Here is a 27,777-nt window from a genome sequence, read left to right on the forward strand (position 1 = left end):
TGAAGTCCTGCATGATTCCGTTGGCTCGTGCAGGGGGGAAAGGGGGAAGGGAGGGGGGGAAGAGAGAGGGGGGAGAGAGAGGGGAGAGGGTGGGGAGAAGGGGGAGAGAGGGGAGGGGGGGAGAGAGGAGGGGAGGGGAAGAGAGGGGGGGGAAGGGGGGAGAGAGGGGAGGGGGGGAGAGAGGACGGGAGGGGAAGAGAGGGGGGGAGAGGGGGGTGGAAGAGAGGGGGGAAGAGGGGGGAGAAGAGAGGGGGAGAAGAGGGGGGAGGGGAAAGAGGGGGAGGGGAAAGAGGGGGGAGGGGAGGGGGAAGAGGGGGGGAGGGGGGAAGAGAGGGGGGAAGAGAGAGGGGGGAAGAGAGAGGGGGAAGAGGGGGGATAAGAGAGGGGGGGAAAGAGGGGGAGGGGAAATAGGGGGGAGGGGAAAGAGAGGGGAGGGGAAAGAGGGGGGAGGGGAAAGAGGGGGGAGAGAGGGGGGGAGGGGAAAGAGGGGGTGAAAGAGAGGGGGGAGAAGAGAGGGGGGAGAGGGGGAAGGGGAAAGAGGGGGGAAGGGAAAGAGGGGGGAGGGGAAAGGGGGGGGAGAAGAGAGGGGGGAGGGGGAGAAAAGAGGGGGGAGGGGAGAAGAGAGGGGGGAGGGAGAAGAGAGGGGGAGGGGAGAAGAGAGGGGGGAGGGAGAAGAGAGGGGGGAGGGGGAATAGAGGGGGGAGAGGCTCCGTATGCCTCGTACACGCGTGGCTCTACTCCGCACACCTCGTACACACGCGGCTCCGCTCAGTACACCTCGTACACACACGGCTCCGCTCCGTACACCTCGTACACACCCGGCTCCGCTCCGTACGCCTCATACACACGCGGCTCTGCTACATCCACACTGTAAACCCCTCCTGACCCCACACATAACCTTCCCCTCATCCAGCACCATGACAACCAGCACAGCAGAGTCCTGCATCCACTGAGGCCCCTGATCATGTGACCCCTGACTCCTCCCCTCCTGTGACCTCATCACAGGTCCTGTGTGCACAGAGCAGCCATATATGTGGTGGCGGCTCTGTAGGTGGAGGTATGTGGAGATCCCCCATTACTGGGCGCAGGGGGCATTAACCCCTTCAGTGCTGAGACTATATAGGTGCTTTTGTGTTGGTTCAGGAAGTAAGGAAAGTATTGCTCTCACAGTACAGTGCCTCTTTTGTGCCCCCCCCCCCCCCTTTATAGTATAATGTTCCCACATTACTGCCTCCCCCAACCCCCACATACAGTTTGGGACCACTTACCCCACGGCTAATAAATAAATACTCACTTAGCCCCATTCTTGGTGCAGATACAAATGAACCCAGGACATATGAGATATAATTTACCACACATCAGTCCTCATCATGAAGTAGTTATTTCTCATGTCACATGTAATGAATATCTCCTGCAGTATTGCTAATGCCGATTCCAGTGTCGGTAAATGAGACAAGAATTAGCCTTATGGAAGATGAGTCTATGAGAAATGTATTCAGCTGCAGACTCCGAGGAAGAAACTGCTTGTTATGTGTGTGGTCTAAAATATATAGGATTTATTAGTAGATGTAATGAAACAAACTGAATGCTGTAAAATAAATATAATAATACATTAATGATCCCCCACTACTTCTGAGCCACCACTGCTTTGGTCCCCCATCAGTTCCTGTATTCTGTGGTCAGTCTCAACGAACAAGTCATCCGTACAGGAAATCATTAACCGAAGCAGTGACCGACATAGCCTGTGATTGGGGGCATGGAGGAAATGTCTTAAAGGGAACCTGTCCTCTGTGACCCCAGAACTGCGAGCAGTTGTGTCTGCCTATGTAAATACCCTGCCTAACAGTCCCAGTATTACATTACACACATAAACAGATCTTTAGAAAAAGTATTTGTAAACTCCGTTTCCCTCTCTGCATTGATCTTCTGAAGTCGAGTGCACAGTTGCACTTTCGATCATGCGCAGTGCGCCTCTCTGAATCTGGCACGTGTACACGTGGCTTCAGAGGGGCAATGCAGTGAGGGAAAGAAGCTGTGTGCATGCCGGATGTATGGCGATGACGCCGGTTATTGTAAATTATGTTATCATGCCCACCCGACAAGGGAACACTAACACTCCATTGACTAGCAAAAGGTCTCCTTTACAGATCATGAATGGACTTTAGAAATACTTTTTCTAAAGATCTGTTTATGTGTGTAATTTAATAAAGGGACAGTTAGGCAGGTAATTTAGATAAAGTTAGGTCCATATATATTTGGACAGAGACAACATTTTTCTAATTTTGGTTCTAGACATTACCACAATGAATTTTAAACAAAACAATTCAGATGCAGTTGAAGTTCAGACTTTCAGCTTTCATTTGAGGGTATCCACATTAAAATTGGATGAAGGGTTTAGGAGTTTCAGCTCCTTAACATGTGCCCCCCTGTTTTTAAAGGGACCAAAAGTAATTGGACAATTGACTACAAGGCTATTTCATGGACAGGTGTGGGCAATCCCCTCGTTATGTCATTCTCAATTAAGCAGATAAAAGGCCTGGAGTTGATTTGAGGTGTGGTGCTTGCATTTGGAAGGTTTTGCTGTGAAGTAAACATGCGGTCAAAGGAGCTCTCCATGCAGGTGAAACAAGCCATCCTTAAGCTGCAAAAACAGAAACAAACATCCGAGAAATTGCTACAATATTAGGAGTGGCAAAATCTACAGTTTGGTACATCCTGAGAAAGAAAGAAAGCACTGGTGAACTCATTATTGCAAAAAGACCTGGGCGCCCGAGGAAGACAACAGTGGTGGATGATCGCAGAATAATTTCCATGGTGAAGAGAAACCCCTTCACAACCAAGTGAACAACACTCTCCAGGAGGTAGGCGTATCAATATCCAAATCTACCATAAAGAGAAGACTGCATGAAAGTAAATACACAGGGTTCACTGCACGGTGCCAGCCACTCATAAGCATCAAGAATAAAAAGGCTAGACTGGACTTTGCTAAAAAACATCTAAAAAAGCCAGCACAGTTCTGGAAGAACATTCTTTGGACAGATGAAACCAAGATCAACCTCTACCAGAATGATGGAAAGAGAAAAGTATGGCAAAGGCGTGGTACAGCTCATGATCCAAAGCATACCACATCATCTGTAAAACAAGGCGGAGGCAGTGTGATGGCTTGGGCATGCATGACTGCCAGTGGCACTGGGTCACTAGTGTTTATTGATGATATGACACAGGACAGAAGCAGCCGAATGAATTCTGATGTATTCAGAGCCATACTGTGTGCTCAGATCCAGCCAAATGCAGCCAAACTGATTGGTCGTCGTTTCATACTACAGATGGACAATGACCCAAAACATAAAGCCAAAGCAACCCAGGAGTTTATTAAAGCAAAGAAGTGGAATATTCTTGAATGGCCAAGTCAGTCACCTGATCTCAACCCAATTGAGCATGCATTTCACTTGTTAAAGACTAAGCTTCAGACAGAAAGGCCCACAAACAAATGTGGCACCCCAGGGGTCTGGTTTCCACAGTAATAGCCTTATTACGTCTGTGAGCAGGTGGGAGGTCTCCTGGTCAGGAATCCTAAGCATACCACACCTCCTGCCCAGTCCTGGGAGGGGAAGAACTTCCCCTATATAAAGCTGGGGCTGAGGTAGGGTTAGAGAGTAGAGTAGAGTGAGAGAACACAGACAGAGACACAGTCTGGTCTGTAGTGGAGCAGCTTTAGGGAAAGAAAGATCAGGAGCTCTGTGGGAGCTGTGCTAAAAGAGATCAGGGGCTGGAAGCTGTAGAGCTCGCCCTGATTGAAGAGTTCTGACCGGACCCGGAGTCCGAGGCTGTGGGGACGAATCCTTACCCAGCAGCAGAAACCGACCGGCAGGGGATTTCAGGTCCTCTGGCCAAGAAACCCGAAGGCACGGTCACACGCAAGGGACCAGCACCGCCGTCGTGGAGCGGAAGCTACCAGAAGGCCCCGAGTCACCGGCCATACGGGTGAGCACCACACGGTACACTCAGGGACGTGGGCTACTTTTACCCACCTCTAGCAAGGTAGCCAGAAGAGTACGATTAGTTGGGGAGGCCTACAACTCCGCCTGGCCAGGGGAGATTCCATCTGCTCACGGACTGACCAGGCCCCGATCGCTAGCCAGTACTCCGGGAGGGTCTACCTTTGCCACCAGTAAAGACCCTGAACGACACCGCACCGTCTCTGAGTGTTTCATCATCCACGTCCGCTGCCCTGAGGCCATACCCCTCCCGTTGGGGGTTATACCATCCACGCTGCACAACCGTACCACCGGCCTCAGCGGTCTGCCCTGCAGCGGCGGTCTCATAACCGCATTCAACGGGTGGCGTAGTCGAGCAATATAACATCTTCTGACAAGCACTGCCACTTAGTTTGACTCCCTGGGCACGGACCGGGTCACCGCCACGAAACTACTACCCCTATCAGATCCGGCTCCGGGTAGGCCCCCGCGTGCGCAACGCTACTTGGCACAGGTCCAGGGGCGCGTCAACTTTTGGCGTAGTCGGCAGGATTTTGTGCCCGCAACCACCGGGTACTGCGTGCCTGAAAAAGAGACTTTTCAACTTACCTGTGGTGAAGATTCCCGCCATCTGACGCCATCTTCTACCTTCTTCCCGCCATCCGTGGAGTTTTCCCGCCGTTGGACGCCATCTTCTGCCTTCTTCCCGCCATCCGTGGAGTTTTCCCGCCGTTGGACGCCATCTTGAAGACGCCGCGCGGGAAGAAGAGGGGCGTGGACTCCGAAAGCGCGCGAGAACTGGAGCTCCGCCTCACGTCCGGACGTTGCGTAAGGTCCTGGAAGGAGCCCAGCAGACGCCGACGTCACAGGAGCGCGACGGAAGGTCCTCGACCCTGACGATCCACTGCGGAGCCGCGGCCTACGGAAGAGGATCACCGCAAGGTAGGCCACGGTCCACTAGGGGGGAGGAGGATGTCGGATACGGAGGAGAGCTTCACTGCCACAGCCACCGCCAGCGCCACCGCTGCAGCGGTCATGCCTTTCATGATGCCCTATATCCCGGGGGCAGCCTGGCTACCCCAGTACTCAGGGGAGTCACATACCCTGAATGACTTTAGAGAAAAGCTGGATAGCCTCTTCCAGGTGTACCCCCTCACAGAAGAGCAAAAAGTGAGCATCCTGGTGGCCCAACTAACCGGGGCAGCCCAAAGGGAGGTAAAGTCCTGGCCACCTGGGAGGAGGACTGTAGCAGGGATATTAACCCGGCTGAAGGACACCTTTGATACCCGCACCTCAGCTGAGATTAAGCTTAGATTCTACGGGTGCAAACAGCGAGCACATGAGAATATAAGGGACTATGCACTAAACCTACAAGAGGCCCTGAGAGCCATTAAGCAGGCCGACCCTGACGGCGTGGGAAACGAGGACAGGCTGTTGACCGAACAATTTATAGAGGGACTATATTGCAATGCCCACCGAACCCAGTTGCGGGCAATGGCCTTACAGGATCCTCATCTGGACTTTGCACAGTTCAAGGACAGAGCCATTCGGGTGCTCCGAGAACCGGCACCGGGTGGCGTTGTGGCCCACAGGCGCCCTACTACCGCTTACCACCAGGAGGCGGCGCCCTTGTCGGCAGGGCCTGTGGGAGCTGATGCGCAGGCTTTGAACAATGACCCGGCTCCAGACCTGCACCATCAGGTCCAAGAGCTAGCTAAAAGCGTAGCTGCGCTAACCCGAACTGTGCAGTCTTTACAGGTTGCTGCTCCAGGGAAGATCCAGCTGGCATCCGGACCGGAGGACATCCCGTGGCGTCGACCAAGGAGGACCCCACCGGCCAGAGGAAGACCCAGCGACCGATACAACGAGGACGGACAACCCATCTGCCGCCGCTGCAATCAACCTGGACATATGGCAAGGTACTGTCCTTTAAACTGGCACAACCTGGGGTAGAGGGCCAACCCCTAGGAATAAGATCACCAGGCCCATCGAACTGGCGTGACAAATACGTGGGAGGACGTCCAGTCTTGCCTGTAGTACTGGATGGCATTCCTATGAGTGCCCTACTTGACACCGGGTCACAGGTCACCACCATCCCGTACGTGCTCTTTAAGCAGTACTGGAATGACTCGGATATAACCCGCTACCCTGACGACGACTTGAGTATCATCGCCAGCAATGGTCAACCCGTGCCACAGATCGGATTCAAAGAGATGACCATTAAAGTCGGTAGAGTCGAACTGGCAGCACAGGGACTGATCATTGTAGACATTGACAAGCGCGAGAGTCACCCAAAGATAACTCTAGGAACTAATGTGATTGAAAATTGTCTTGCAGAGGTGATTTTCATTTTACAGCAGGTTGCCAAGAACGCCAGCTCCGGCCAACAGCGAGTGCTCCAAAAAGAGATCCGGGCACTGATGCGGCGGCAACAGGTGGAACTCTCCGGTGGTGAGATTGGAAGCGTGAGAATGTGTGACCGTTTCCCTATTGCCATGCCCCCAAAAAGTGAAATGATGATTTGGTGCCGGGCAGCTATTGGTCTAAGAGGTAGAGACTACCAAGCAATGGTAGAACCCGTCTACTCAGACAGTAGGCCCACCATTTTGACAGCACGGGGGGTGGTTGATGTACGCCATGGGAGGGTGCCCGTTCGCATAATAAACATCGGGAAAAGGGAAGTGTACCTGCCCCGGTATGCTACGCTAGCCAAATTGTATACCATCAATCAAAATTCTGTACAGTCCGTGGAACCCTTGCCTCCATCTCATCCAGAGGAAGGTAACGGCTCTAAGAAAACAATAGAGGACTGGTGTCAGCAACTACATTTGGGTACTGACTCCACTCCCTCACACCAGAAACAGGGAGTCTATCGGGTGGTTCAAGAGTACGAGAGAGTGTTTAGTAAACACCCGTTAGACTTCGGGCGAGTAAAGGGGGTAGAACATCATATCCCCACGGGAGACCATCCTCCCATAAAGGAGAGATACCGACCCGTACCCCCTGCACACTACCAACACGCCAAGGGAATGCTTAGAGACATGAAGGAGGCTGGGGTAATCAGGGATAGCTGTAGCCCCTGGGCAGCTCCACTGGTCTTGGTTAAAAAAAAAGACAACACCATGAGAATGTGTGTAGATTACCGGAAAATCAACCGTATCACACACAAAGATGCGTACCCCTTACCAAGGATAGAGGAGTCTTTGGCCGCTTTAAAATCTGCTAACTTCTTCTCTACTTTGGATCTCACTAGCGGGTACTGGCAGGTTCCTGTAGCAGAGGCGGACCGGGAGAAGACCGCATTCACCACCCCGATGGGACTTAGCGAGTTTACCTGCATGCCGTTCGGACTCTGCAACGCACCAGGAACCTTCCAACAGTTGATGGAATGCTGTCTGGGACACCGAAACTTCGAGACGGTCCTGTTATACCTGGAAGATGTCATCGTCTACTCCAAGACCTACGAGGACCACCTGAAACACCTGGCAGAAGTGTTCGAAGCCCTGGCAAACTACGGCCTAAAGGTGAAACCCTCCAAGTGTCACCTCCTGAAACCAAGGGTGCAGTACCTGGGACACGTGGTGAGTGCTGACGGAGTGGCTCCCGACCCTGATAAGATCACCGCGATTAAGGAATGGCCAAGACCCTCCAGCGTAAAGGAAGTGCGGCAGTTCCTCGGGTTGGTAGGCTACTACCGAAGGTTCATTCCCGGTTTCACCAAAAAGGCAGCTCCTATGCAGGACCTCCTGATAGGCCAGTCCAGGAAGGCCAAGAACCAGAAGCCGCTCTTCAGATGGGAGAAGTTGGAAGAAGAGTCCTTCCGCCAGCTGAAGATGGCCCTCACGGGGGATGAAATCCTGGCGTACCCTGATTACAGCCAGCCCTTTATCCTCTACACCGACGCAAGTAACATCGGGCTAGGAGCCGTACTGTCCCAGATCCAGCAGGGGAAGGAACGGGTAATTGCTTACGCCAGCCGAAAACTGCGACCCACCGAAAGAAACCCTGAGAATTACAGCTCATTCAAGCTAGAATTCCTGGCAGTGGTGTGGGCAGTCACCGAACGCTTTAAGCACTACCTCGCCTCTTCCCGGTTCATCGTGTACACGGATAACAACCCGTTGACACACCTGGATACGGCAAGACTCGGTGCCCTGGAGCAGAGATGGATGGCCCGCCTGTCCAACTATGAGTTCACGATCAAATAACGGGCAGGACGCTCCAATACCAACGCGGATGCCCTGTCCAGAATGCCAAACCTACCGGACGTAGGGGAAGATCCAGAGGAATTGGAAGAAGTTGAACTCCCCGCGTTCCACCGTCATGGGACTATCCAGTATTCCCACCGCGTAAGGGGTAAGCAATCCGCTACGTTCAACCCCTTACCTCATTACAACTGGGCGGAAACGCAAGACAGTGACCCCGCCGTCCGACTGGTGAAGGAGATGCTGACTCAGCCAGATGCCCGCCTTGACCCAGACGCTCCGGAGGAGACCAAGCAACTGTGGGCTGAGAAGAGTCGACTGTTCCTTTACAAGGGGAAGTTGTGCCGCAGAATGGTTAACTCCCGGACGCATGAACTGATCTGGCAAGTAGTGGTGCCAAGAAGAGACGCGGCTATGGTACTGGAGGCATACCACGACGGAGCTGGGCACTTCGGATGGAAGAAGCTGGAGTTCCTGCTGCGCGGGCGGTTCCACTGGGTAGGCATGAGAGGAACCATCGAGAGGTGGTGCAGAGACTGTGGACCGTGCCACCTAAGAAGGAAGGACCGTGCCAGCCAGAAGACTCCCTTGCAGCCCATCATCACCCGACAGCCACTGGAACTGGTAGCCCTGGACCATGTGAAACTGGCTCCAAGCAGATCTGGGTATGTCTACGCCCTCACTATCGTAGATCATTACTCCCGGTTCCTGGTGGTGGTCCCGGTCAAGGACTTAACGGCTCAAACAGCAGCTAGAGCCTTCCAGCAGCACTTCTGCCGTCCACACGGATACCCAGAGCAGGTGCTGACGGACCAAGGACCTGCCTTTGAAGCGGAAGTCTTCCAGGAGTTCTGCACTCTGTATGGCTGCCGGAAGATAAGAACAACACCCTATCATCCGCAAACCAATGGACTCTGTGAGAAAATGAACCAGGTGGTGATAGACCTTCTGAAAACATTGCCCCTGGAAGAACGCAGTCTGTGGCCTGAGAAACTGCCTGATCTGGTGGACCTATACAACCACATCCCGGTAGGTTCTACCAACTGTACCCCGGCTTACCTGATGAGAGCAAGACCTGGTAAGCTGCCTGTTGATCTGGATATGGGAGTCCTGACACCCGAGGACACTTCACCAGAAGCAGACTGGGACACAGAGAGACAGCAGCAGTACCGGAAAGTACAGGAGAGCGTTGAGCGAAGTCTCTGTCAAGCTAGGGAAAGACAGGAGAAGACTTACAACCAGTATGCTCCCGCTGTTCCCCTGGTACCTGGAGAGCAGGTCTTGAAGAGGAAGAGACGGCTCCACAAGTTGGACGACCAGTGGGAGAAGGACCCGTACACCGTACTGCTCTCAAGCCATGAGAACCCGAAAGTCTGCACAATCAGTAAGGATGGAGGAGAAACCACAGCCATTGTCTCCCGAGAGAAAGTAAAAGAGATGTGCCTGTCAGGCCTATTGTATGTGACGGAGGGATATAAATATGCACATGTAGCAGAGCTGTGTGTATATGTAAATGTGCACAAGTAGCTGAGCTGCATGTATATGTGCTTTCCATTCAGCCATGTAGAGGGTATACATGTGCTCTGCAGAGTGTTCATTAACCCCATTTAGGATCGGGCCACTCTGTACATTAATGACTAAGCCTCATTTTTCAATTCTTTGAGGTAATAACTGCAATACTCCAACATGTTCCAGTGATTGAGAATGTTTTTTTGTGACATGTTGTACTTCATAATAGTCATGAATTTAGATTGATATTATTTGCTTTTATGAAAATCTTTAAATTTGATAAATTTTTTGATATTGACGCTTTAAAGCTGATAGTCATACTACACAAAATAGTTAATAAATAACATTTACTCGCTCTCGAGGAAGCCCAACACGCAAAATGTGCGTCAGGGCAATGCCACGAATGGACACTCACTATCTCGCTGACATGGGTAAGCTTCACTCTGTATTTACAATCAGAGAAAGAGATTGAGCTTCACACCATATCCCTCTAGTGGACCTACAGGTTTTTTTTTACTATAGTGTGGATTCAATATCACAGGATTGTTTCCACACCCCTTATATTGGACTGTGAGGTCTCCATAGCCACACAGTATAGTGGATGGATATGGATCACTATGTGATTGCTGTTTATATATTTCTATCATTGTCACTGGACAATTTTTGATATACCATGACTGCAGTTTCTGTTTGTAGCATTCTACTTGATTGTTTTGGACAAATTTATACTTTTTAACTTAATCTTTATACGATTCTCTTTTTGGTTTTAAGACTCAAAATATTTATAGGTTACAACATTTACCACATGTCTACTTTACATCATTCTGGAAATTATTTTTAGGGACCACTTCACGTTTGAATTCACATTGAGGGGCTTATATGTCAGAAAGCTGGCAAACAAGACTCCATTTTAAATCTACACCCCCTCAAAGTATTCAAAACCGCATGCAGAAAGTTTGTTAACTCTTCAGGTGCTTCACAGAAATTAATGCAACTTGGGGAAAAAAAAGTTTATATATATATATATATATTTTTACTAAAATGTTGCGTCAGCACCACATTTTTCATTAGAAGGAGAAAGTGGACAGCAGTTTGTTGTGCAATGTCTCCTGAGTACACTTATACTCTGTGTGTGATCGAAAACTACTGTTAGGGCATATGACAGGGATCGGAAGGGAAGGAGCGCTATATGATATTTAGAGCTTAAAATGGGCTGGAATGCTGCATTTGCAGAGCCCCCTGAGGTGCCAAAACAGCAGAAACTCCCCACATGTCACCCCAACTTGGAAACTACACCCCTTAAGGATATTAAAAAAAAAAAAAACACTGCCAAACAGAAAAAAGGCAAGTGTGAACAGGAACAATGTAAGGCAAGCTAAGAGAGCCATTGTATATAACTAACAAATTAAAGCTGCAATCTGAAACGTTATAATATGCAAACATTGAATATATGAAATTGGAATTGCATTACTGCTGTAGAAAACATGACAAAAAGCCAAGGTACTTTGCGCACAAATTGGCCAATTCGTTTGAGCCCAACAGCCAGCGACAAGGCGTACCCCTTTGTTTGGGTAAAAGCCTCCAATTACATGTGCAGGTAGGATCAGCTTTAATTTGTTAGTTACATAGAGTGGCTCTCTTAGCTGTTACCTGTTCACATTTGTCTCTTTCTGTTTGGAAGTGCCTGTCAGTTTTTTGATATTTGTAGTATATGCCTTCTGGCTGAGCACTCCCCTCATCAGCCTAAGGCGCTATTAACCCCTTAACGACCACAATACACATTAAAATGGCGGCTGTTAAGGGGCCTTATTCACTCATTGCCGTTTTAAAACAGCGATCTGGAAAAAGGCCGCAGAGCCCCTCAGAGTCTGAAAATATCCGGGGTCTCAGCTACCTTGGAGAACATGATCAGGGCCGGATTTTCCTGTCCTCAATCACGTGATCTACATTATTCAGTGAATGATGGTGATAACGAAAAAAAAAAGTGCCTGCTGTTACAATGATTTCTCTCTCCTCTGACATGATATACATGTCAGAGAAGAGAGAAATTATGCCACCCGGTACCTCTGCCATCACCAGGCCTTCCTGATCCGGCCCTCCGTGCCACTTAGATAAAAATTATAAAATAAAAAAAATAATATTTTTTTCCATTCTTTGCCATTGGGGTTGGGTTAGGGTTGTGTTGGAGTTAGGATTGACGTTAGGATTGGGATTTTTTCAAAAGTAAAAAAAAAAAAAGATGAAGATATGATGACCAGTGTTGAGAGCAAGTGTACTTGAGTTTGCATCGAGTGCTCGGGTATACACCGAGTATCGCGAGTGCTCAAGTGACGTGCTCTCCGCCCCACATTTTTCGCAGCTGTTACACAGACAAAAAAAACACGAGGGGAATGCCTGCCATACACAGCCCCGAAACATTCGAGGCGGGGACTCGATCTTGTCACTCGAGCACCCGCGATACTTGGTGCATAACCAAGCACCCGATACAAACTCAAATAGCGACCACTTGTGCTCAACACTAATGACAACATATTCAATATGATGACCTAATGTTATCAAATTCTGTGTCGTACCTCTGGGTTCAAAATGCTCACTATACCCCTTGATAAAATTCTTGAGGGGTGTAGTTTCCAAAATGGAGTCACTTGTGTGTGGTTTCCACTGTTTAGGCACATCAGGGGCTCTCCAAACACAACATGGCGTCCGATCTCGATTCCACCCAATTTTGCGTTCAAAAAGTCACACGGTACTCCTTCCCTTCCGAGCCCTGCTGTGCGCCGAACAGTGTTTTTTCCCCACATATGAGGTATCGGCGTACTCGGGAGAAATTGAACAACAATTTTTGGGGTCCATTTTCTGTTGTTCCCCTTGTGAAAATAAAAAAACTGGGGTCTAAATTAAAATTTTGTGAAAAAAGTTAAATGTTCATTTTTTCCTTCCACGTTGCTTCAGTTCCTGTGAAGGGTCAATAAACTTCTTGAATGTGGTTTTGAGCACCTTGTTTTTAGATTAATGTCACTTTTGGGTATTTTCTGTCATGTAGACCCCTCCAAGTCACTTCAAATGTGATGTGGTCCCTAAAAAAAATGGTTTTGTAAATTTTCATGGAAAAATTAGAAATTGTTGGTCAATCTTTAACCCTTATAAACAAACAAACAAAAAAATTTGCTTAAAAAATTGTGCTGTTGTGAAGTAGACATGTGGGAAATGTTATTTATTAACTAGTTTGTGTGACATAACTCTCTGATTTAAGGGCATAAGATTTCAAAGTTTGAAAATTGCAAGATTTTCTAAATCTTCGCCAAATTAAAATTTTTTTTCACAAATATAGTATTGAAAAAATTGTACCACTATCATGAAGTACAATTTGTCACGAAAAAAAAACATTCTCAGAATCAGTGGGATCCATTGAAGCGTTCCAGAGTTATTACTACATAAAATGACACTGGTCAGAATTGTAAAATTTCGCTTGGTCATTAAGCTAAAAATTGGCTCGGTCACTAAGGGGTTAAATAGAGCTTGATTCTACCTGCCCATATAATTATAGATTTTTAGCCTGGGAGAGGCATCATGTTAGGTTTAGGGTCACAACAAAGGGGTACGCCTTGTCGATGGCTATTGGACTCACACAAATTGGCCAGTGAAATACCTTCATTTTTAAACATGTTTTCTACAGCAGTAATGAAATTGCAATTTCATATATTCAATGTTTACATATTATAGCGTTTGAGAGTGCAGCTTTAATTTGTTAGTTACACCCCTCAAGGAATTCATAGATAGGTGTGATGACCATCTTGAACCTACAGGTGCTTCCTCAGAAGCTCATGAAAATTAAATGACTTCTTCCACAAAAATGTTGATTTATCCCCAAAATTCCCATTTTCACAAGGTTAGCAAGAGGGATTACTCAATGGATTGATGGGTCCGTTTTCTGCTGAGTACACCGATACTCCATATGTTGTTGGAAATATCTGTTTGGGCACCTGACGGGGCCTGGAAGGGAAGGAGCACCATTTGACTTTTGGAGTGCAAGTTTTGCTGGAATAGATTGTAGACGCCTGTTGCTTCTAAATTGCCCCTGAGGTGGCAAAACCCCGCACAATTTACTACATTTTGGAAAGTTTACGCTTCAAGTAATTTATCTACGGGTGTAGTGAGCATTTTAAACCACCAGATGATTTGCGAAATTTTATAACCTGGAGCTGTGGAAATGAAAGATCATGTTTTTTTCCCTAGAAAATTTTCCTTTACCCCAAATTTCTCATCTTGACAAGGATTGCAAGGGAATAATGTACCCAAAAACTAAAACTCCCAAAAGTGACCCCATTTTGGAAACTACACCTCTTGAATAATTCCTTTAGGAGTGTAATGAGCATTTAAAACATGCAGGTACTTCACAGAATTGTGTAACATTGGGCGATGAAAATGAAAAATTAAAATGTTACTACTAAAATGTTTTTGCCTCAAGTTTTTAATTTTCAATAGGACAAAATGGACCACATAATTTTGTTACACAATTTCCTCTGAGTACATCAATATCCTATATGTGATTGGAAACTACTTTTCAGGCACAGAGCAAAGCTCAGAAGGGAAGGATCGCCATTTTGGAGTGAAGAGTTTTCTGGAATTGGTTGCGGATGACATGTCACATTGGCAAAGCCCTTGCGGTTTTACAAACTATACTACTTAATGAATTCATCTAGGGGTGCAGTGAGCATATTGACATTACATGTGTTTCACAAAAATTCTGTACCATTGGCGATGAAAAAATAATTACATTTTTACCACTAAAATGGTGTTTTAGCTTCAGATTTTACATTTTATAAGCGAAAACAGGTGAAAATAGCCCCATGATTTGTTACACAATTTCTCTTGATCATGGAAATATCCCTGTCACGGTTTCAACATTGACTGTGGCCGAGGGATGCTGCGAGTGACAGCTCAGCCGCCCTATGGGATCTGGAGTGTGCTGGCCTGTCAGTTTGGTGTGTGTGACAGTCCAGTCATTCAATCTGGTCCTGGGGCGTGCTGGGTTTTCAGCATTTTGACTGAGCATCAGGGCTGTCAATTTAGTCTAGCCTGCGGGCGTTTCCCCAGGTGCCTCCCATCCTTAATAATTTGTAAGGTATTTAGCTGGCTAGCTGTTTGTACTCAGTGTCAGTTGTAGCTTTGCTGAAGTTAGGTGTGGTTGCTTAGCCCCGTGTCTCTTTCTTCTGACCTTGTTGCCGGACCTAAGATTTGTCATGATCTTATGGATTATCCCTCCTGGTCTTTACGCTCTCTGACTTCAGGTATCTGACCCCAGACTGGTTTTTGACCCCGGACTGTTAACTGACGATTCCTTTGTCTTACTCCTCTGTACTACGACCCCTCCTGGTATCTGATCTCAGACCTCCTGACTACCCTGCCTCACGGTTTGTCCGTGAGTAGTGACTCAGCGTCACAACTCCATATTTGACTGTATAGTACTGTTTGGTTACACGCCAGAGATTAGGAGGGAAGGAGTGCTATTTGACTTTTGGAGGCCGGATTTTCCTATTCTCCATTTTCAGAACACTTTACAATACATGGCACCCATCCCCATCCTGGTATACATGGCAACCCCATCCCCATACTGGTATGCATGGCCCCCTCATCCCCATTCCGGTATACATGGCATCCCCCCATCCCCATCCTAGTATACATGGCCTCCATCCCATTCCCATCCTGCTATGAATGGCCCCCTCATCATCATCCTGGTATACATGGCCCCCATCCCATCCCCATCCTGGTAAACATGGCCCCCATCCCATCCCCATCCAGGTATGCATGGCCCCCTCATCCCCATCCTGGTATGCATAGCACCATCACGCTGCACACATAAATTTAACAATTCTACCCACCTTCCTTCCCTCTGCTCTAGCGCGGTGTCCTGTTCTGCTGCCAGCAGCTGATCTCAGTTTGTAAGTGTGAGGAAACAGAGTAAAATCTTAAGCCAGACGTTTAGATTTGTTAATTCAAGAGAAATACCCTATTATCCTTGTGTATTTGTGTCTAGTCAATAAGAACAGACCAGTATTTGTATGACCATGATTGTTATCTCCTCTTGGAGACAATGTTGGAAACAATGTTGTTTTCTAATATGCTAATTGTACTAAAAGCCAGATGAATGTTGATTTAAAGAGCTGATTGTATACCAACTATGTAAATTGCCTCATGGGCATGGGGAGCAGTGAATATTAATTTTCCTTAATATCTCACACACTATGCCCGCAATGCGGCTCCTGCTGCCGCTCTGCGGTCTGTGTGCCCGCTATTAAAGACCATGAATATTCACTACAACCCATGGGAGTGGATTATAGTGAATATTCATGGTCTTCAATAGTGGGCACATGTGACTGCCGCCCGCAACAGGAGCTGCGCTGTGGGTACAGTGTGCGCGCTATTAAGGTGAGTGAATGGTCACTGCTCCCCACTGACACAGAACCAGCGTGAGGAGCAGTGACTATTCCGGCACAGCATCTCACTGTGTGAGGGCACACAGCAGTTACGCCATGCGTGGCTCACACAGTGAGATCCCTGCTGGCAGCAGAGCAGGACGCAGCACTGGGGGAGAGAGGAGGTGAGTAGAATTGATTATTTTTTTGTGTGCTGTGTGATGGGGATCAGAGTGTGCCAAGCATACTAGGAAGATGAATGAGGGGTGCAAAGCATACCAGGAAGATGGATGAGGGGTGCCAAGCATACCAGGAAGATGGATGAGGGGTGCCAAGCATTCCAGGAAGATGGATGAGGGGTGGCAAGCATACCGGGATGAAGGGAGCCATACATTCCAGGATGAGGGATGAAGGGTGCCATACATACCAGGATGGGGATGAGGGGTGCCATGCATACTAGGATGGGGATGAGTGGTGCCATGCATATCAGGATGGGGATGAGGACCATGTATAACAGGAAGGAGGGGGCCATGTATACCAGGATGGGGGATGTTAACAGAATTGGGGGACATTACCCCTATAACAGTGGCAGCAGCAGACCCCCTCCCCCTTAGCAGGGCATCATGACCACATTTTTTGCGTACATTTTTTTTTCTATTTTCCTCCTCTAAACCCTAGGTGCGGTGCGTCTTATAGTCCAAAAAATACGGTATGTGTCATCTGTATTAAGGCCCCCCAGTGCAGTTTACTTATGTATACAGATCTAGTATATCCAGAGTATTAGCCTCAATATATACAGTATGTACTATTATTCTCACTATATATGGATGATGTGGCTACATGCTCCATTCCTGTCCCATATACACTCTTTACTATATGGGGGTAATCAGATCCATCCCTGTGCTGTATACTTATGTGTGCAGAGCCAGCATATCAAGGGTATTATGACTGTATACTATACGGTATACTTATGTATATGTGTGGGTTACCCGGTGCCGGGTCTCTGGGGGTTGTAGTCTCCGTGGCGGCCACCCGGTCCCGTGGCTCAGGGTGGTCAAACCAGTGGCAGTCTTTTATAGGGTTTTTATGGGTTAGGGTCCGACTACGCCACCCGTGGATTGCGGTCAGGGTGTACCGCCGCTGCGAGGCAGACCGCTGAGGCTGGTGTGGTATGCGCAGCAAAGGATGGGATAACTCCCCACGGGAAGAGTATAGCCTCAGGGCAGGGAATGTAGATGATGGGAGTGATGGTGCACGGGTAAAGCAGGAACGACTCAGAGTCTTTGCAGTGCAGTTCAGGGTCTTTACTGATGATATTAAGACAGACCCTCCCGGGAGTACTGGCTAGCATAAGGGGCCTGGTCAGTCTGTGAACAAACAGGAGTTCCCCTGGCCAGGTGGAGTTGTAGGCCTCCCCGTCTATCTGCACTCTTCCTGGCTACTTTGCTGTAAGCGAGTGGAAGTAGCCCACGTCCCTGAGTATACCGTGTGGTGCTCACCCGTATGGCTGGTGACTTGGGGCCTTCTGATAGCCCCTGCTCCTCGATGGCGGTGCTGGTCCCTTCCTCATGATTGAGCCTCCGGGCTTCTAGGGCCAGAGGACCTGAAATTCCCTGCCTGCAGGTTTCTGCTGCTGGGTGAATATAAGTCCCCACAGCCTCGGACTCCTGTGTCCGGTTCTCGGTGTCTTCTGCCAGGACGAACTCCGTTTAGCTCAAGTCCCTGGTCTTTAGCTCCTGCTCCTACAGAGCTCCTAGCTGTTTCTTTCCCTGTGTCTGGAACAAACTCCAGGCTCTGACTGAACTAACCCCGCCCCAGATCCAGTTTATATAGGGCAGGTTCCTCCCCTATCTGGTCTGGGACAGGAGGTGTTGCATCTCAGGTATGGCCCCCCTGGTCTCCAGAAGCATTTATATCTTATAAGACCATTTTAGGGTAAAGTCCCTGGGGTCATGGCAATCATAATTTACATGTCTACAGAATAACAGCCAGAAACAGCGGCTGGAGGGGAGAACAGAAAGAGGTAGACATGTTTGCCAATACAATCAGTAGCTTCAAGGACCCTCTGTTTTACATGTGACTTTATAATTCTGAGCCTAGCCAGTCCTGATTTTTTTGTGTTTTTAAGTGCATTTCCTTCTTGAAGGGGGGGGGGGAGAGAAGAGACGAGATGAGCTGAACAGCTGTTGTTCACGTGTCAGGAAATCCACTAACTTTGTCACAAGAATCAGAAAGAATCTACAGACTGAGGACTGACAGTAACCAGAGGTACTACAAGGATCAGATCAGACGAACTGAGGGTAGTACATGCTGATCATCAGAAGCTAAGAAATCTGAAGGTAAGCAAAATATGGATATAATTTCTTCTTTTGCTAAACAAAGTAATATTAATTTCAAAGTTAATGAAGGAAATGACTTAGATGTTTTGTGGCTTAGTCTATATAGAGAATCTGAATTAGAGAATTTACAATTAAACTCCAAGGTACCTTTTCATTGTGAAAAACACAAATTGTGGAATATTCTACAGTTGGTTGATGTATTTCATTGTCGGATGCTTGAAAAGTCTAAGCAGGACAATAGTGTAGAAATAGTGTCAAATGGTGATACTGATTCTGACTGTAATGTGGAAATTGAGAAAGAAGTAAGACATGTGCCTGTAACTGAAGGTGACCTTGGGTCTGACGAAGAGACAGACATACAAAAAACTGACATGGGAGGAGACATGATTGACATACAGTACAGACCAAAAGTTTGGACACACCTTCTCATTTAAAGATTTTTCTGTATTTTCATGACTATGAAAATTGTAAATTCACACTGAAGGCATCAAAACTATGAATTAACACATGTGGAATTATATATTTAACAAAAAAAGTGTGAAACAACTGAAAATATGTCTTATATTCTAGGTTCTTCAAAGTAGCCACCTTTTGCTTTGATGACTGCTTTGCACACTCTTGGCATTCTCTTGATGAGCTTCAAGAGGTAGTCACCGGAAATGGTTTTCACTTCACAGGTGTGCCCTGTTAGGTTTAATAAGTGGGATTTCTTCCCTTATAAATGGGGTTGGGACCATCAGTTGTGTTGTGCAGAAGTCTGGTGGATACACAGCTGATAGTCCTACTGAATAGACTGTTAGAATTTGTATTATGGCAAGAAAAAAGCAGCTAAGTAAAGAAAAACGAGTGGCCATCATTACTTTAAGAAATGAAGGTCAGTCAGTGCGAAAAATTGGGCAAACTTTGAAAGTGTTCCCAAGTGCAGTTGCAAAAGCCATCAAGCGCTACAAAGAAACTGGCTCACATGAGGACCACCCCTGGAAAGGAAGACCAAGAGTCACTTCTGCTTCTGAGGATAAGTTTATCCGAGTCACCAGCCTCAGAAATCGCAGGTTAACAGCAGCTCAGATTAGAGACCAGGTCAATGCCACACAGAGTTCTAGCAGCAGACACATCTCTTCAACAACTGTTAAGAGGAGACTTTGTGCAGCAGGCCTTCTTGGTAAAATAGCTGCTAGAAACCACTGCTAAGGACAGGCAACAAGCAGAAGAGACTTGTTCGGGCTAAAGAATACAAGGAATGGACATTAGACCAGTGGAAATCTTTGCTTTGGTCTGATGAGTCCAAATTTGAGATCTTTGGTTCCAACCACCGTGTCTTTGTGCGACGCAGAAAAGGTGAACGGATGGATTCTACATGCCTGGTTCCCACCGTGAAGCATGGAGGAGGAGGTGTGATGGTGTGGGGGTGCTTTGCTGGTGACACTGTTGGGGATTTATTCAAAATTGAAGGCATACTGAACCAGCGTGGCTACCACAGCATTTTGCAGCGGCATGCTATTCCATCTGGTTTGCGTTTAGCTGGATCATCATTTATTTTTCAACAAGACAAAGACCCCAAACACACCTCCAGGCTGTGTAAGGGCTATTTGACCAAGAGGGAGAGTGATGGGGTGCTACGCCAGATGACCTGGCCTCCACAGTCACCAGACCTGAACCCAATCAAGATGGTTTGGGGTGAGCTGGACCGCAGAGTGAAGGCAAAAGGGCTAACAAGTGCTAAGCATCTCTGGGATTGTTGGAAGACCATTTCCGGTGACTACCTCTTGAAGCTTATCAAGAGAATGCCAAGAGTGTGCAAAGCAGTCATCAAAGCAAAAGGTGGCTACTTTGAAGAACCTAGAATATAAGACATATTTTCAGTTGTTTCACACTGTTTTGTTAAGTATATAATTCCACATGTGTTAATTCATAGTTTTGATGCCTTCAGTGTGAATGTACAATTTTCATAGTCTTGAAAATACAGAAAAATCTTTAAATGAGAAGGTGTGTCCAAACTTTTGGTCTGTACTGTATGAGAAACTGACATATTAGGTGATTTGGGAGGAGACATGAGTGACGTAGGAGGGACGGACGTACAAGGGCCACTAAAAATAGCAGAAAATTCAGAAACTACCGAGGCCCAACTTCAAAGCAAAATGAAGAAAAATTTGCTAAAATTATACAAAATCATGCAAAAATATGATGTCAAAATCCATGCCTGTAGAAATTCAGAGATATTTGAGAGCTTCTCTGATAAGTTTGATTTATCCAATGAGGAGAGGAATCAATTATTTAAAATGTGGATTTCTGTGACATTTTCCAGACGTTTAAATTTAATGCCCTGTGAAAATGACTCAGACAGATTAAAGTATTTGATTTATAGTGCCCCAAAGGATTTCCCCAACATTAATGACCTACAAAAATTAAGGATTGGTAGGAAAGAATGTACATATACATTCATGTCCATATTTGAACAGTTGTACAAAGCTCTCATCGAAAATTACAACAAATGATAAATACTTTTGTACAAAAATTCAAATTCTTAAATCCAGTATCTCGAGTTATTGCGTCACAAAAAGCTTCTTTATTTGAATGTGCGCAGTTGCTGGATTTTATTAGAAAACATGAGAATTGTGAAAAGAAAATAAATCGAGCTAAATTTATAAAACCAGAAAAGGTAAAATCTTCTCAAAGGCCAATATCAAACTCTCCTAGAATGAGTCATCCTCATAGTGAACTCTATCAAGTACGCAGGAGATTTCATATATGTTATAAGCCATATCAGATGATTGAAAAGTCAATTTCTCCACAGAAAGAGTTAAAAATTCAAAGCTGTGACTTGTCCCTAGAAAGGAAAATGGCCGAAATTGACGGACAGAGACAGGTGAGACGACCAGCTCACAGTGACATCATGGAATGTGGACTGAAAAACAAGCAATTATCTGAGCTTATAAAGGAGAGAAAGATGTATTTTTTAAATAGGGCATTTATGGAGATTTTTGACAGAGACAGAAGATTTGGTTTAGGGAGTGGCTAAGAAGAAATTGTAATTATATGTTGTATCAAAGTGTTATACAATGTATCACTAGTTATTTATTATTTTATACAGTAAAATTGTGTAGTTACATAATATCTAATAGTTCATATATATATCTCTACTATATATATATATATATACACACACACACTTGTATACAGTAGAGATTGTGTATAATTGTTTTTATATATATTTATAGTAATAATTAAAATAATTAATTAATAAATTAGAACCTTTTATGTGTATAACATTTTAAAATAATAACAATATAACTAGTTGAACTATATTATGTGTAACACTTATTATTTTTTTTGTGCATTATAACTGAAGTAGCTTTACGTGTGACAGCTGCAGCCTTTGAACTTTGAGAAAATAGTAAAGAATCCCATACTGTGTAAACCAGAAGCTGATGTAGGCCCAGGAAACACGTTCTTTACCTGGACACATGGTTTCATCCGGACACACATGCTGGACAGATAGACGCAATCTACTAGGATCCCAGGATTCCCAGGGGTGAATCTCAACTATTAAGCTAATTATGGACAAATGGACAATTACTCGAATTGTTTAACCATTGTATGCACCTTCTGGAATTATTCATTTTAATGGACAATCCAAGAATAAATCGATACATTTTTTATAAGAATATCGTGATATTGATATTTTGATAAGTCCTCGATAGAGAAAAATAATACAGAAAGAAGTATTATTTAACAGTCTCAGAGGGAAATTGGATGGGTGTCATTAAGCAGGAGGGCCCCCGAATCGTTGCGTTGCGGTTGGGGGCAATAGAGAAGCAGCTGAGGGCGATAGTTTTTCCGATGTGCCGGCTTCCAAAGACCCCCTCTCCCCTTTTATTCCTTAATCTCAGGTTATGTTAGGTTATATGTTGAGATAGGCGTTACTATTTAAGATGTTAATTATTTTATTTTCTAACACTCTTTCTCCTATAGGCTTATTTCAATTACTATGTCCAAATATTATGAAAGTTATTTAATATTTATTTATTAATGTTGAGCTCATATATATGTAGCTTTTAAGTACTCTCTCTTTATAATATTTTTCTCTTTATATATACTCATCACTTTTCAGTTAATATTAAGTGGGTTTAAGAAATGATTACTGCACAGCTTTAACATATTAGGCTAATAGTGATTTCTGCAACACTTATGGAACTTGGTTCCACTCTATTGATTTGGATAATGTGCCACTCCTATGTCTGCGTAAAGAGAGGAGAGAACAAGGCGCAATGGGTGACTCAGTATTGCAATTGTTAGAGGGGTGTGAGGATGGCTACTAACCTTATGAAGTTGTGCACCTCTGCACAACCCCAGTATAAAGCTCCACAAGCTCCGCTCTGTTGGTGGCTGTCATCTATTTCCAGCGGCGTTCACAGATCCTGATCTCTCGGTGGTGGATCACGTGGTCAGGTTAGTTGCATGTAACGCCGAGATGGACGCCCAGCTTCACCAACACCCCCGGCAGCGTTCCGGAGGGGTTAGGGCAGCGCAGCTTGGAAAACCAGGGTAGTGATTCTAATTAAATTCCTCCCACAGGTGAAAGAACAATAAGTTAAAGGCAGCTCTACCGCACCCCAACAGGGGGAAAGGGAAGCTGGGCGTCCATCTCGGCGTTACATGCAACTAACCTGACCACGTGATCCACCACCGAGAGATCAGGATCTGTGAACGCCGCTGGAAATAGATGACAGCCACCAACAGAGCGGAGCTTGTGGAGCTTTATACTGGGGTTGTGCAGAGGTGCACAACTTCATAAGGTTAGTAGCCATCCTCACACCCCTCTAACAATTGCAATACTGAGTCACCCATTGCGCCTTGTTCTCTCCTCTCTTTACATATTGAGTCTGCTATTGCTGGGGGCTTAGCCTCAAGACCAGGAGCTGCAAATTGGGCGACTCAGATTATTCAACACATCGAGAGACGGAAAAATCTTGCAGAATCGTCAACAGATAAGAACTGTGTTTAAGACTTTAAAATCTAAATTGCTGGATCATTATGGACTTTTATGTGACCAATAGAGAGAAATTTAGATTATCTCTGATCATTACAGCCCTTAGTAAAGACTCTAAAGATGGCGACAGATGCATATATACTAATCCAACTATGCTGAATGATACAGATCAAAAAAGGTTACGTGGACTGTTTTTGAACTTAGAAAATAATAGCAAAATAGAAATAACTAATCACGTAGACACGATGTTTTTAGAACATTACATTAAGGATAACATAATACCCAAGGGATTGAGAATGAATCTCAACTCATCCTTTCCTCAGGATATTGTTTTTACTGAAAGATGGGACAGGTGTATTTCTGATTGCTCAACAACACTGATCAGATTGTTGATTGATAAAAGGAATACTCTGGCTATGCATGCTTTAGAAACAATAGCTAAAATTAAAGGGGATTTGGAGTTCTTTTCTTCATCTGCGGAATATTTTGCCACAGATAATGAGGTAAAACTAAGACTGGCTAAGTTTGAAAATGATTTAATAAATAAAAAAGCCAAAAAATATGAAAGAGATATAAAAGACTCTAAAAAAGAAAAAATCCAATCACCACTTCAAATTTCACCTGTTCCCATCATCTCTATGCAGAGAACAACTAGGGATAATCCATCATCCCCTATTCTAAGCAATGATACTGATAACCATACAAAACAAGTGAATAGTTTTCAAAAACAGTTTTTTATGAATAAAAAACAACAAGCAATATATGAGACTCATAAAAAGAAGTTATCCATTAACAATAATTACAAGAAAAATACTGCATTTAATTCTAATTTGGAAAAAAATAATGACCTTATAATAGAGGGAATGTGTCTGGAAATTACTCCTCCCTCCATACTGATTACTGATCCACCTATTTTATCCACACAAGCAGCAGATGTAGAATTTATTGCTAATCCGTCTACTATTTCCACACAAGTAGCAGATATTGATGAACTGAACTTCACATTACATATTAATACACAGGAGATATCCCATAGTGGATCTAATATCTCAGAGCTTTCTAGTGCAATACAGACTCCTATTGCTGGGGAGTCATCTGGACAGATCCCGATAGCGGATACACTGAATATTTTAAATCAAGGGAGACCTTCTGATAAAACAAATGGTATAAACCACATAAAACCCCCTATAAACAGAATGACATCCTTGGAATTATCTCCGATTTTGAATGAAAATAGTATCTTGATAAATCCTCAAACACAGAATGCAGTTGCATCTCAAACTAATAAAACGAAAATTACACATTTTTTTCACGTGGTCCCCGGACGTTGTCCAAAACGAAAAAGAAATTTAGGGGATGTAGAGGGAGTGGAAAAACCCGAGGCCTCAATAACAAAAATAGTCCAAATGCCGAAATTGAGACACAATCCAAATATAAAGAAAATGAAATCTTGCCAATGAACCAGAATACAAATTCCCTGCAGATAGAAACCCCTATCGGTTGTGGGGGCATTTTTAATATTTCTAGCTATGTGCTATCTGAAGCTGAACGATCCTTGTTAGGTCGAGGATTACCTTTCTGTCCAGCTGTCCCATTTAATAATTTCACTTTGTTCTGTGATTTAAATGAATTTATAAGGAAATTGACACTAAAAAGACATTTTCTATTGGAAGATAAGAGAAAATCACATCCTATTAGTTCATGCTCAACAGTATCCCCCTCCATTCAAGAATCTAATATACCAGGCCCCCCATTACTGGACCCTTTCACTCATGTAAATGTGAAGGGGAAAAATAATTTTTATCCATTACATCACAAAGGTTCACACCTTGAAACTTTCCAACAATTAATTTTGAGGGACCTTAGGACATTCCCCCCAATTTCTAAAAAAGTGAATAACTTGAGCTACCAGGAGAAATGTGCATTAAAAACCCTTCAGGATAATAAAGAAATAATTATAAAGAGAGCAGATAAGGGAGGGGGGACTGTGATAATGAACAGAGGCTGGTACATCAAGGAGGGCCTCAGAATCTTAGACGACTCAAACTACTACGTGAAATTAGAAGCAGACCCATCTGTAACCATTTTTTTGGAGTACAAAGGACTTGTAGCAGGGGCCTCTACAGCTGGCTTCCTCAATAAAAAAGAAAAATCCTTTTTAGACATTAAAAAATTCAAAGTCCCTTATTTTTATTTTTTACCCAAAATTCATAAAGATAAATTTAATCCCCCTGGACGTCCTATTATTTCTGGTATTAATTCTATCACATCCAACTTATCCCACTATATTGATCTTTTTTTACAGAAGTACGTTTTATCCCTAGATTCTCATTTAAAGGATTCCACACATTTAATTAGACTATTGAGAGAATTACCCCCTCTTCCAGGCTGTCTTCTTATTACACTCGATATAAGCTCTCTTTATTCCAATATCACACATGTATTGGGTTTACAGGCAATTAAAAAATTCCTAGATGAGGACCCTAACTTACAAGATCCTCAAAAAAACTTTTTATTGAGGGGTATAACTTTCATTCTTGAGAACAATGTATTTTCTTTTGAGGGGGTGATGTATCGACAGCTGAGGGGCTGCGCGATGGGGACGAGGTTTGCCCCCAGTTATGCAAATCTATATATGGGGGCATTCGAGTCTATCCACATCGCGCAATCCCTCGGCGCCGATAAATCCATCGTTATGTACCGCCGCTTTATAGACGATCTGTTTATTATATGGAGGGGAAATACTGTGGAGGCTGCCAAATTTATTGATGAATTAAACTCTAACGACTGGGGTCTTTCCTTTACCTCTACCATATCTGAGAGTAATATTCAATATCTTGACCTTCAGATAAATATAGACAATTCGGGTAAAATATCCACATCTACCCACTTTAAGGAAGTGGATGTAAATAGCTATCTTGAATTTGACAGTGGCCATCTACCCAGCTGGATTAGAAATATTCCATACGGTCAATATTGGCGTGTCAGAAAAAATTGTACACATGATTCGGATTTTTTTCTGGAATCTAAGGTTTTACAAAAACGTTTTAGAGCTAAGGGATACCCCCGGAAATTATTAGAGGAAGCTTTCTCCAAAACTAGATCCCTATCACAGAACCTGTGTATCAACAAATCCAAGAATACCAGCCAAGAGCCATACAGCGATTTCAGTTTAAATCTGATTACTACCTATGGTAAACCTACGCAAGTGTTATCCAGTTTATTAAAAAAATACTGGTTCATTTTAAGTAATGATCCAATATTAACTGGTCATTTACCGGAATTTCCTCATGTCATATATCGGAGGAGTAAAAATCTAGGAAACTATATAGCCCCTAGCAATACAACAATTGGTAGAAGACCGAACCATTCAGTTCCTATTAGCAATAATGGATGTTATAAATGTAATGTCCCTAAATGCTTATGCTGTCAATCCATTGATAACGGAGCCAAAACATTCGTCTCTGCGGTCACTGGAGAGATATATCCCATTCGCTTTAGACTTACATGTCAGTCCTCATATGTGATCTATCTGCTCCAGTGCACCTGCGGCCTGCAATACATTGGCCGCACTATCCAGGAAATGCACTCCAGATTAAATAAACATCGCCAAAATATTAGAAACGGCTTTCCCCTACATAGTGTTTCTAATCATTTCTTAAAAGAACATCAAAAAAATCCTAATAACCTAAAACTAACTATCATTGATCATATAGTTGATACACACCCTGATAGACTAAATCGTCTCATTACACGTGAAAATTATTGGATTTTCAAAATGGGAACCTTGTCTCCTGAAGGTTTGAACCTTAATATAGAGAAGACAACTTTTTAAATAATTGTTTTCATATTTTAGCAAATTTATTATATATATCTTTTATATGGAGGAGGAGGGGGGAGGAGAGAGAGAAGGAGGGAAGAGGGGAAAGGAGAGAGGGAGGGGAGGAGGGAGGAGAGAGAGAAAAGGGAGAAAAAATTTAAAGAAAAATTTTTTTTTTTTTTTTTTTTTTTTGAAAATTTTTTTTTTTTTTTTGGAATTTTTTTTTTTTTTTTTTTTTTCTCTTTTTTTTCTTCGTCTACTTTTCCTAATTATAATGATAGAAACTGATTGTAATTTTATACTTTATATTTATGCATTGTTTTATGTTGTATGTAAAAATTATTATTATTTTTTTATATAATCTAAAATATAGGGTGGTAGATGACAATATATCCTATGAAGTATTAAGATTATAGGATTCACAAGTTGTTGTTTTTTTACAGCGAATCCTTTTTATAAGAACCCTATATGCTTCATTAGGCATTATTTTATAACAATCCTTTTTACTCTATTGAGCATAT

General features: G+C 44.5%; 1 protein-coding gene across 2 annotated transcripts in view; it reads left to right on the plus strand.

Moving 5' to 3' along the window:
- The first annotated feature begins 1,023 nt into the window (after nt 1–1,023).
- LOC141271837 (uncharacterized) overlaps nt 1,024–27,777 on the plus strand; it is a 39,147-nt gene continuing 12,393 nt past the window's right edge. The window contains exons 1-2 of one of the 2 annotated variants that reach the window (XM_073682021.1): nt 1,024–1,057; nt 18,309–18,446. Coding sequence is in view for 1 of the 2 variants with exons in the window: in XM_073682020.1 (XP_073538121.1) it covers nt 1,032–1,057 (26 nt within the window). In the remaining variant the exon portion in view is untranslated. The remainder of the gene's footprint in view (nt 1,058–18,308; nt 18,447–27,777) is intronic. The other variant, XM_073682020.1, reaches the window with a different exon arrangement.

This window comes from Phyllobates terribilis, unplaced genomic scaffold (assembly GCF_046119375.1).
Source record: "Phyllobates terribilis strain yellow unplaced genomic scaffold, ASM4611937v1 Scaffold_5__5_contigs__length_657084704, whole genome shotgun sequence".
Lineage (NCBI taxonomy): Eukaryota > Metazoa > Chordata > Amphibia > Anura > Dendrobatidae > Phyllobates > Phyllobates terribilis.